Here is a 12,517-nt window from a genome sequence, read left to right as displayed (position 1 = left end):
TTGTGACTGGAAAAAAATATTATTTTAACAAAGTTATTAATTTATCACATTTCAATTTAACGAAGTTTTACTGTACTTATGCAGGGAATGCTCCTCCTAATAAGCCGTTGTAGCGTGCTTCATCCTCGAATAAAGATTGTTTTTATGTTGTTCTTTCTCTATTGACCCACTAAACGACTCCCTAAAATCCGTAAGATAATACTCTCTCTTGTTGTACCTCTTTCCTCTTAGGAACATGGCATTAGTCTGATCTACATCCCAGCCAAGCAACTCAAATGCCAATTTATGAAGTTTCGTTCAAGGATTGAAGGTTTTTAATATAGTTGTCTTGGGTGGATTTTCGTAAACCTACGGCCCTAGAATCTAGCCAACATTATCAGGAATCAATGCCATTTTGCCAATCGGGAATTGAACGGTACCGGTTTCCTCATAAAAACGACCGGTGCCTAAAAAAATATACTACATTTTTGTGATCCTACAAAATTGAAAACAAATGTAATGTCACAAAAGTATTATCATCAATCAAATGAAACATAACAGTAACAAGCAAGATTGAGATTATTACAATGGCAGAGCATATTGTACAAGCCCACGAGTTAGGGTATCCAAATAGAACCTCTCCTTCATTTATACGACACATATAAGGTATGTCATTTATACGATCTTCTAACATGTAGATATAGCGGTCTGGGAGAACGTGCGCAACTTCTGTTTTCTTATTCTTATTTTCTTTAGGTTCTTCACCTTTTCCATCATCACCATCTCCGTTATCTTCTCCATTATCACCATTGTTGTCGTATTTTTTTCTCATCATCCATCACTTTGTTCACCACCTTATGGATTTTCTTGTTCCGAGAGGTTTTAACCAACATTGGCATCCCCATCTTCACTGTCTGACGCAATCCGAACTTCAAAAAGAAATCAGTAGTAGAAAAAGAAGAAGGGGATTCTGGTTGTTGTGTACATTCAAAGATAATAATCAGTACCTCTTTCATGCTAACACCACGATATGTACCAAACCCCAAGAATTTCTCGCCGAGGGGAAACTTAGAAGGAGGAGTAAGAAGGTATTGTTTTTTTTTCTTTATCTCTTTGAGCCTAAATGATTGAAAATACCAAAAAATAACAAAATAAATATGTATTTCTAGGAATTTTTGGAGTTTTAGAAATATATTAGTCATGGTTTTAATTTTCAACAAATAACAACTCTTGTTGAGATTGAAAGAAGTCTTCATGGTATAACTTTTAAACCATGGTGGTAAAAAATGGAATGGGTGTTTATTTTTAAAAAGGAGTCATCCAGGTTTACAAAAAGTCGCCATGGTGAATAAATAACCCACCATGATTTATATCCTTTTTACCTAGGCGACTTCTACATTTGGTAAAAACTGAGAAATAAAATGAAATTCATCAAGGTCTAATAGCGCGTTTGGATACAATTCTGCTTCTGACTTCTGCTTCCAAAAGTAGAAGTCGGAAGTCCAGATATTTTGCTTCACAAAAAGTTGACTTTTCTGCTTCTAGAACTCGTTCTAAAATTTTACACCCAAACTGACTTCTTAGTTATTGACTTCTAGAATTCTTCTGGATGTGTATCCATACGCGCTATAAATGAGAAACCAGTACTACTTTTCATACTTTGTCACATGCATATAAAAATTCTTCATGGTTTTTCATCTGGACCATGACGACTTTCACTCTATAACCATCATTTTGCAGCTTTCAAACCTAAACTTCCGAACAAAACACACACAAAAAACAACAATAAAGGAATGGGTTTTTAATATACTTAATTTCTAATTGGAACCATTTTACTTGGCTTTGATTTTTTCCCTTCTCTCGTGAGCTTTACCTTTGAGTTTGTCAACGAATTTAGGATTATCTACTATACTTTGAGAATATTTGAATCGACTCATGATGTTTGAAGAAGTTAATCGGAGAATAAATTTTTAGAATCAACAATTATCGACAAAGACTTGAGTTCGAAAAATGTCGAAGAATAAAGGAAAAATCGACTAGGTTTAGGAGGAGAAACAATTTTTTTTTTTTTAAGTTTTGGAAAACGATGAAATGGGAGCTTGGATTAGGATTACATGAAAGGTAATATAAAATATTTCAGCAGACTTAGTAACTCCTTAAACACTGACCCTGGATAGGTATAAAACTGCAAGCCCCCAATGCAGCCTCAGTTATAGGGAATCCACTACACTGGGTTCTCTAAACGAAATAGTACTTTAACAAATACCCCTAAAATTTTGGATTCCATCCCATCAGTTAAAGAGAGGAATAACTATATATATATATAACAAGCAAAAAAAATGTTATCACTCATCCTAGTAGAACTATAGTTTTAGCAAAGGAAATTAGTTCATGTATTCTTTCGAAAAAATAAATCAATAGTTGATAGAAGCCCTTAACAACCGATGGAAGATTTAATATTAATGGTTTCATATACCTGATGGAATATTTATAAAACTATCTTAAGCATTCAAACAAGAACAAGGATAGTGACGTTCTTCAACACACAACACAAAAGAAGAACATTCTTCAAACAATAGAAAAAAAGAATGGGTTTCAATTCTAGCGATATTCAGGTCATTCTCTCCTTCTGATTCAATATTGTAAGAATTACATGTTTTGTGTGCTGATTATTGATGGCATGGCCGTGTTTTAAGTAGGGTTACGATGATCGACCGCCATATTCCCTAAAAAATCAAAAGGACCACAAAGAAAAACTCTTCACCATATATATATATACAAATAGATACACACATAAACACAATTTTGTTTTTATTCATCTTTCTATGATTGTGAACAATTGAACTGTTAATATGAGAATGTACTACTTCTAATATTTTTACTTTTTTAGGTTTTTGGCACTACTATATGTATTGGTCTTAAGTTTTTAGTATCGCTAACAATAAACATCTTGTATGTGCAACCTAAGAAAAACTTTACATAATATAAGTCTATTGAAAATTACTGTTTATCATATGTGATTAATGTGACAATTTATTATATTTAAAAATATAGAATATTTATGATACTTTTTACATTTCAAAATGTAAAACAGTACATATATCTTGTAGTTGTATTTGAGTAATATTATGTTTTTCCTATCACGATTTAGTTTTTATTATTATAAACATAATGGAAATAATGAAGTTGTGTAGAAGATCGTTTGTTGTTTAGTTTCTTGAACACTTCTTCATTTAGTTGAACTTTTTTCTTACTTTAGTTATTCTACTATGATGGATAATTTAGGATAAAGGCTTTCTCGTCATTTTATGAGTTCGAAATAGAATCGTAGAACCACTGAGTATGAGATGTGAGATTTGATTTGAATGTTTTCAGTTTTGATACTTTCTTTTTAAATGGTAGCATATTCCTTCCGTAAACTCTTGGAAGACTCTTTCTTTTTAAATGTGAGATTTAGTTTTATAACTATATTATCTATTTTGCAGATCACTGCTTCAGCGCTGGCTCCCGTAGACCCATTCAGATCCGGAAGACATCATGCTGAAGAGACTCATGGTTTTCCATGGTGGGGTACTTTATCATTGGTGTATTTGTCATATTGTTTTTTATATTCCTGTTTGTTTGTTGGAGGGTTTGTAGGGCACGACGATCAGCACAACAAGCATCCATGGGCATACCAAAGAGGGTGGGTGGTGGATCTCAGTGGCCTGTTTGGCGTCCTTACAGGGTACCAGTTTAGACCCTCTTTGTGGAGCTTCTTAAAAAAAGTTGATTTATTTAGAAATGTCTATTTATGAACAAATCATTGCAGTAAAGTCAGAGAACACACTGTTTAGCCAACTCTTGTTTCAAATATTTATACATATTAATGTTATCATGTGAATCTGAGTTATATACATTTTCTATCAGTTTTCCTTATTTCTTCATTCATCTAAGTAGTTCTTTCCTTCTTGGTTCTTCTCATGTAAAGAAACTTGCCAAGGCTTTGGAAGAGATATGTGTACTGCAGGAAATCCTACAACACACCCAAAGATCAATCTATGAATTTAAAATGGATTTATAACCTCGAAATTCATATGAGAGAACACAAAAATGTTATAAGATAACACATGGATGATTTGAAGGATTAACTCTAAAACTTCACCCCTATTATGATGATGATATTATTAAGATCAATAAAATATTATAGAGGTATGATCTCAACAAAACAATACTCTCCCATAAACTTTCTCTCACAAATATCTCAAGAACTCTGAAAAACTTAACCCCTTCTTCACCGCTCTCTTGTCACTTTTATAGGCATTTACTTAATGGATGACAGCTCACTTTTCCCTTCGCCAATCACTTACACTTTTCTTGCGACTTAATCCCTCTTCTTAGGCATAGTGGATGGCATCTCATATTGTCTTTCGCTCGTCATCCATGATTTTCATGTGATTTGATCACTCTTCGCCACCACTATAGCATCCTTGCATTTAAATCCATCTTCGTCAGATATTCCCTCGTCTCGTCATTTTCCCATTGCCCGTTGTTGAATCTGTCACTATCAGTACTTTTCTGACTGCTCTTCTCGTCTCTTTAATGTTCAACATCCCAATTATACTAAGCCGTTGATCCAACTTTATGCTTTACACGTGTTTGAATCTTAGATTATAGATGAGTCTTATAAGAGTTTCGCCAAGAATGCCATTATCCCCGTCACAAGCATTTTTCAGAGGTATTTATACTTTCATATGTCACCATGTGGCGAAGCGTTTTTCTGTATCCACATTTTTCCTATACTCTTATCATCCGATCGAGAGTAGGATGGGAAGAAAATTTTGATAACCTCGTAACCGTTGACACATCTCTTGCTCTCCCATGTGACCGTCGCCACGTCTGATTCCACCGACTTTTTAACTGACACGCATACATATTAGGGTTTGCTTTTACCTGCAACCATTCCTTATGGTTATACCATCATTATAAGTTCTGCCCAGAGAATGTTTTCTCTCTTAATATTCTTTCCTAATATTAGGGTTTGAAAACCACTCACCCTTACATAATGTTCTGTAAACCATATGTATGTAGTGTGAACTAACAAATAATTCTCCCCCCTTTTTGTCAATATAAATTGGCAAAGGTATGAAAACTACGAGATCATAATGAAATTCTCAAAGAGATAATTCATGACTAAAAAAGAACATATCAACTTTTATTTCGATGATTTCACATAATCGAGTCTTAGTGTATTCATCAAGGAGTTTATATAGATACAAGATAACTCCCACAATATTTCACAGTCGCACTCCCCACAAAGATATGGCAATTAAGCACAAGTTCAATTAAGAACTCTCCCCCAAAATATGTCATTCCCGAAATAATACAAGAGCGACCTTACTTTTATAAGAAAATAAGAATATCTTTGGACATTATGATACCTAACTGAAACAAAATATAACTACTAGAAACAACTGCGTAATTTTAAACAACACAACACTGGAACTTCGAACTTTTATTGCCCAAAAGATATAGATAAATCTAGGGGAAAATAGAAATCTAGAAATCTAATGAACCAAAACAACGCCAATAGACTGCCGTAAGTGTTGAAACATTGCAATATCTAGAGGTTTGGTGAGAATGTCAGCCAATTGTGGTTTGGATGACACAAATTCCATGTTAATGATACCATTTTCATAGAGATCTCTAATAAAATGATACCTTATGTCGATGTGCTTAATTCTTGAGTTCTCAACATGATTTTCAGTGATGCGAATCATACTTGAATTATTGCAAAAGATCTCCATTATACCATTGTCAATTCCATAATCAGCAAGCATTTGTTTCATCCATAGAAGTTGAGTACAACAAGAACCTGCAATAATATATTCTGCTTCGCATTTTCAACATGAAGTAATATTATGAAGTTCTAGTTAAATATGAAGACGTATTTAAGAAGTATTATGAAGTTCTAGTTAAGAAGTATTTATGAAGTTCTAGTTAAATATGTAATGTAATTGTAAACGTATTTAAGTGAAAAAAAGAGTATTATGGAGTTTACAAGAACTAATTAAAATGTCTACTTATTAATGAAAACGTGCTTGATTAAAATAGATTGGTGAATATGAAATTTACTCTTCATTCTCATAAAATGCACCATCTCCTTGAGGGTCATATTGGTCTTCATCGGTGTACACATCGGTTGTATCCTCATGAACTTCCGGAAAGGCATCATCCATAGCCATGTTTGGAATATCACCATCTCTCAAACCTTCTCCGTGTCGGTTCCAAATATGTGTAGTGAATTCCAAGCGAAAGTTAAACGGACAAGGAACCCTTGGAACTTGTAATTGACGTGCTACGCCGGCTTCGTTGGAAAATGGTAAACTCCAATATATCTCTAGCAGTTGTGATGGAAGATCATTTTGTGTGTCATAGGTATATGTTTGCGACATCATGTCAGGAGGCGGATGACTAGGAAACAAACGGCGAGGAACAACTGAGCTACCCAATGCTATCTCATCGACGTTTTGTGCATGGTATGACCGAGTGGCATAAGCTCCAACACTCTTCTTCTTCCACCAAGTGTTATATTGATCCTCAGTGACTACAAAATAGGCGGTACCCTCTACAATATCTTTGTCATCAATTTGTTCCAAATTTGGAGGATTTGTTGGGACTACAATCTCACCTTTAATCTGCCTCTGGAATCTCTCTTCCAAGTAACAACTAACTCTTGTGCGCTTTTCAAAGTAAAAAAAACATAATTTTCTTTTCGGATACATTTAGTGCGTACTCATATTGGTCTCCCATAGAATACAAACTATCTGCCCATGGTTGCCAAATACATGATTCATTTGTTCTAGTATCAATCTGTATCTTGCGCTTTTGACTGAGTGTTTCAAAGTATCCTTTTGGCCTTCTTGATGTCCTCTCTTCCTTGATGCAATCCAAATCTTCTTGAAGAGCCAAATCTTTGGGAAAACATCAAAATGTCCTCCAGGTGTCTGACAAAACAAGAGTTGCGTGTTGCGGAAGTAGTAATAGTACCAATACTCAAGTACCATAGCCATGTCAGCTATATTCATACCCCTGGTTGACCAATCGTCGAGATATTTATAGGTATTACCTAACAAAGCTAGACCCCAATCATACTCCCCAACTCTATTTAAATCAGCCAACAACATAACCCAACGTTTATCTATTTTCCAGTAGAATACGTTAGAAGAAAATGACCAAAACACCACATAAAGAATGCTCGTGTCAATGACTCTCCACACCCAGTATTATCCTGGCATTTTCTACTTTCAATGTACTCTCTCAAGACTGCTAAGGAAAATGAATTTTTCTTAGAGTTCCATGTACCATAATTTTTGATATCCATAAAATATAAATCATCTAGAGCAGGATATGTTAGATCACTACCCAACGACGGCATAACTACTGGTCATTTACTAGGGTCACCAGTGGGAATTCCCGTTAACACGTACCAATCTAAAGGAAGGAGGCCAATTTCAAACTCCCGAAAATGAAAGTTCTTCGTTTTTGACCATCTCTCAGCTATGGCTTCAACTAAGGCTCTATCCCCATTGGCGAAATCAAACTCAAAAACAGAAGAAAAGCCACAATTGTCACAATATCGTTTTCCTACCGGATTATCTTTTACTACAATATTATAACACACTTCAATTTCCTTCAAACTACCTCTAAAGCTTACTTTGCGAGGGTTTTTCGTAACATCTTGACATACATGTCTATCACAATTCTTTGATGAAACTATATCCAACCGATCTAGCAATTCATCCATACTCACACTACAATCAATAACAAATATTAAAACAAATATCATTATCATTATCATTATCATTATCATTCATTTTCATCCATACAAGCTAAATGATCATTATCAATTCATCCATACAAACTAAATTATCCTTGTCATTCATTTTCATCCATACAAACTAAATTATCATTATCAAAATTTCATTTTTTTGTTCATCACAAAAAATCAAATTAAATCCCAAAAAAAATTTTCATCACAAATAATCAAATTAAATCATACACATATCATCTACATCATCTAAATATGAAAGATCAATCATCAATTTGAATGAAATCGCAACAAAAATCAAAAATCATAAAACTTTAAACCTAAAACTTAAATTTCTTACCTTGAATGATTCTGTGGATGGAATCGCACCAAACCACCTTCAATAGATCACAAATTTGAAGGAAAACAAACCCACGGGGGGAATTTGCAAATAAATGTTTACAACTCATGTGGTTGGACATGCATTTTCGGGAGAGATTGGGGAAAAATGAGTGAGGAGTGAAAATGGGGAAGAAGGTCGAGCTTCTATGGAAAAATGGTTTTTTTTTGGACGCTGTTCTGTTCAGCATTGGACGCTGCTTGGTCCAGCGTTGTCAACATGGCTGACCAAGTCAAGCGCTGGATGGTTCGGCTTTCACCTGGGCGCTGTACTCTTCAGCGTTCGACGCTAAATTATTCAGCGTTCCGCTGCTAGATTTTCCATACCATAGGGATTAGGAGATTGCCCTAGATGACGTGGATGTCCAATCTAGCAGCCAGATTGGAAGACCATAAGGTTAGCCTAATGAATGAGTTCAAGAAATCTGGCGAGTTACAATTCAGTTCCTATAGTAGAGAAACTTTTTCTTCCAAATAATTAGCAAGCTTAATTTTGGAACTGAGAGTTTCTCATTTTGTCCCCCGAATTTTGACTTCTTGTTGAACAACAAGTTCTAAGATATATCATAAAGAAAATTGATGGATTTTCCCGGTTTCAAGAACAAGTCAACCTTGTTAAGCAAAATATGTAAGCGGTTGTAGGCATACCGGATGCTTTGACGACTTTTTCCGATGTAATAGTAGATATTAAAGTGTCTCTATATGTATTACTTTAAAAACTAATTCTAAGCATGGTATTAGAAACTTGAGTTTTCGACTATCATGAGACTCTACCAATTCATTCAAAACTTTACCAGAGAAATCCTTTGTACTTGGCTTACAGAGTTATTATAGTTACGTGGGAGGTATGAAATTATGAACGAACAACGAATTTGGTTAGCCTTATGGAGTAGTTGAGCAGCAAGGGAATCCATTTGAGGTCACCAAATGACGCTTTGGCCGAGTGGTTAAGGCGTGTGCCTGCTAAGTACATGGGGTCTCCCCGCGAGAGTTCGAATCTCTCAGGCGTCGTTTTTTTCTTTTTTTCTGTCAGACAGACATTTGTAATTCCCCCATTGTTTCAGAATCGGAAACTTCAAACATTTAGCACTTTATCATTAAAATCATACAAATTTTCTGAACAAAAACGAAAAAATCATGCAATACAACTTTCTTCAATCAATACATACTGTGTGTCAAACCATACTACAACATTAACATCCCTAATCTATTTTGCTTCTCAGTATGCTAGGATTAAACGTGCATATAAAAAGGTAATGCGCAATCTTTTGCCGTACCCATACAAGCCCCGAGTCTTGATATGCTGCACTGGCTCAAAGAAAAGAGGAGTCCGCTGAATTCCTCGATTTCTATGCCTTTTCCGAGTCAGCATCTTCTTGCACTTGAATATCAGGCATTATTTTCTTCCAGAACCAGTGTTTTCTCCATAAGAGAATCATTTCCTCAATGGGAACTCCTTTGGTTTCGGGTAAGAAAACCCACACAAAAATGGTCATAATAACAGTCCAGCCAGCAAAGAAGAGGAAAATCCCATACTTGAAGGCACACAACATTGACAAGAAAGACTGAGCAATCACAAAAGTGAAAAATAAGTTAACAGCTACTGTTATACTCTGCCCCGCGGATCGTGTTTCTAACGGGAATATCTCACTAGGTACTGTCCATCCTAATGGTCCCCATGACCAACCAAAAGCTGCAACGAAGAGACATATGAACACTACCACCAGAACTGAGTAGCCTTTAGTGAGTTCCTTGTCAGCGCCAAACTTCAGTCCCAAGATTATGGCGACAATTACCTGTTTGAAACACACACCAAAATGAAACAAGGTTACTTGTGACATTTACATAAAAACCATTCATCTAGTAATAGTTTCTTTACTCTGCTAGCACATAGGCCCTCTGGGATGAGCATAAGGCCAAGTGCAAAACCTTGGATTTTGCTTCTTTTGGGATAAGCATAAGGCCGAGTGCAAAATCTTGGATTTTGCTTCTGAATCAGTGAATCAACCGTGATAAATACTAAAAACAAAATTAAAGAATATTTTTAGCAGTTTTACCTGGCACACAATCATCTGTATTCCACCCGAGATAAGGAGAACTCTGCGTCCCAGTCTATCCACTAGAGCAATCGAAATGAGTGTAGATAAACACAGAACTGCTCCAGTTAAGACTGAAGAGTAAAGAGAAGCAGACCCTTTGAAACCCATAGTTTGAAACAACACTGGAGCATAGAAAAGAATTGAATTTATGCCGGTCAAGATCTGAAAAGTAGGCATAAAGATTGCCATAACTAATTGCGGTCTGTTCCTTTTCTCAAGTATATTCCTAAATGGGTGTTTGATGGAGTTGGCAAGTTCACTAGCTTCAACTATATCCTGATACTCAGCATTCACATTTTTCGTGCCTCTAATCTTTTCAAGAATCTCTCTTCCTCTTTCTTTCTTTCCTTGCTCAATCAAGCTGTTGGGTGTTTCCGGAAGAAAGTAGCCTCCAACTGTCATTAGCAAAGCAGGTGCTGCCGCTAGACCCAACGAGAGTCTCCATCCCCATGGTTTAAGTTTATCTGTTCCGTAATTGACCATGTTTGCCGTGAATATCCCCAGTGTTGTTGCTAGCTGAAACATCATGTTTAAAGCTCCTCGGAGATGTGCTGGTGCCATCTCTGACAAGTACAGTGGGACTGCCTAAACATATTCACGAAACTTGGAACTATATCAGATGTTTCCAAGCTTTTATGCAACAAAGAGTACACCCCAAATAGAAACTCAAACATAGGCAATCTAATGTTCTTGTAGCCAAGTGCCAGTGTGCAAGAAAACTGCGCTGAAGGAAAATTTACCTGATTTCCAAATCCAATTCCAACACCGAGCATAACACGGCCTATTATCAACATGATTAGGTTCAAAGCAGCAGCATTGAGAGCAGCTCCGATGAGGAAACTAATCCCACCGCAGATTATACTAGCTCGGCGTCCATAATTCCTTGTTATAGGTGAAGCTACCAGAGATGAAACCAGACCAGCAAGGTACAGTGAAGAGGTAAATGCTGCTAAACCTTGATTGTCATACTTACAGTAATTATCCTCATTTAAATGTCCCTTTTTCTCAAACACTTTCGGAAAGAATTCCTTCAGAAAGGGATCCATGGATGTCACCCCACCTATTCATTTTTTGAACCATAATCAGTAAAGAAAAACTTTAATTCACAATTCAGCATTCTACCTTTTGATATAATTCTGACATGATCATAATCATAAACCTAAGAAATTGAAGAAAAATGGGTTATGGATGAATTTTGAGAAGAGTGTACCTGAGATACCAATGTCATATCCGAAGATTGAACCACCAATTGCAGCAACAATACAAGCAATGACCACAAAAGAAGTGACTTTGCCTTGATATTCATGTGCTCGTTCCTTTGCAACACCTGCAGGACCAAACCCACCACCAGCCATCTCTTCTTCTTCTGTTTGTCTCCAAATTAAGATTTCAGAAACTTAATTAAGAGTAAGAAGAAGAAGAAGAAGAAGAAGAAGAAGAAGAAGAAGAAGAAGAAGAAGAAGAAGAAGAAGAGAATGGGGATATACTTGCATAATAATCCCTTATGTACTGAAGTTTAAAGTAAGGGTTTTTATTTATTGTGATCATTGACTAAACCCAAACACAACTCAGATAAATCCTAAAATTTTGAAAGGAAATAAATATCTGTCTTGAAAGAGATGAGATTCTTCATTAAATATGAATATAAAGACAACCCAACTTTTGAGTTTGCAATCAAATCATTTGCAAATGTAGAAGGGAGTGATGATGACTTAACTCCTACCATCTTTTTAACTACCACTTGGGTTGTTTGTTACTTTTCTATGTTTATCCCAATAACAAGGGGGAACCTGTAAAACAGATGCAAGTATTTACAATTGTTGTCAATCAGGAGTGGTGGGTTCAGATCTGTTGTATGTTAGTTATCCATCCACATTCCCAATTCCCATTCATACTCTCCTCTGGTGTCACTCCGAAGACGATTTTAAGTAAAAAAAAATGAAGGTATTAAAATTTACAGTAAATTTAGTGATGGTTGGATGCACTCTCAAAAGTTGTGTTGAACTTCCAGAAACAAAAATAATTAGAAATTAGGTTGGCAATAAAATTCGTGATAGACTCCCATAAGCAAAAAGAAAAAAAGAGAAAAAAAATAAATAAATAAAACAATTCTTTTACGAGGCCTATTCCTATACACATGCAAAAAAAATTGGTTTGGCATACCAGGTGGCATGATAAATCAATTAGCCACTATGGGAAAACCAATGAACGATAGACTTTCTAGCGAGCGATATTCATAAAAACGCCAGCA

The 12,517-nt window shown here is 35.6% G+C and overlaps 1 protein-coding gene and 1 non-coding gene across 2 annotated transcripts; one reads left to right on the top strand and one right to left on the bottom strand.

The window, feature by feature from the left end:
- The first annotated feature begins 9,096 nt into the window (after window positions 1-9,096).
- Window positions 9,097-9,178, top strand: TRNAS-GCU. The gene has a single exon. It is a non-coding gene; the product is annotated as a tRNA-Ser (tRNA).
- Window positions 9,179-9,224: 46 nt separating this feature from the next.
- LOC113355936 (sugar transport protein 7-like) lies at window positions 9,225-11,829 on the bottom strand. The gene is made up of 4 exons (XM_026598923.1): window positions 11,477-11,829; window positions 11,007-11,326; window positions 10,225-10,851; window positions 9,225-9,963 (listed from the first exon to the last, which is right to left on the bottom strand). The coding sequence occupies exons 1-4, from the start codon at window positions 11,619-11,621 to the stop codon at window positions 9,517-9,519; spliced, it is 1,539 nt and encodes a 512-aa protein (XP_026454708.1). The 5' UTR covers window positions 11,622-11,829; the 3' UTR covers window positions 9,225-9,516.
- Between the last annotated feature and the right edge of the window lie 688 nt (window positions 11,830-12,517).

Source organism: Papaver somniferum, chromosome 3 (assembly GCF_003573695.1).
Source record: "Papaver somniferum cultivar HN1 chromosome 3, ASM357369v1, whole genome shotgun sequence".
Taxonomy (NCBI): Eukaryota; Viridiplantae; Streptophyta; class Magnoliopsida; order Ranunculales; family Papaveraceae; genus Papaver; species Papaver somniferum.
The sequence above is the reverse complement of the archived record's forward strand: the minus strand, read 5'-3'. Positions and strand labels throughout refer to the sequence as shown.

What these genes read in the sequence shown, in the direction of transcription:
- LOC113355936 (XM_026598923.1), bottom strand. Translation starts at nt 11,621, where the DNA reads ATGGCTGGTGGTGGGTTTGGTCCTGCAGGTGTTGCAAAGGAACGAGCA. An exon ending in ATATGACATTGGTATCTCAG is followed by an intron (nt 11,327 to 11,476) that starts GTACACTCTTCT and finishes AAAAATGAATAG; the next exon opens with GTGGGGTGACATCCATGGAT. An exon ending in GAATTGGATTTGGAAATCAG is followed by an intron (nt 10,852 to 11,006) that starts GTAAATTTTCCT and finishes GAATATGTTTAG; the next exon opens with GCAGTCCCACTGTACTTGTC.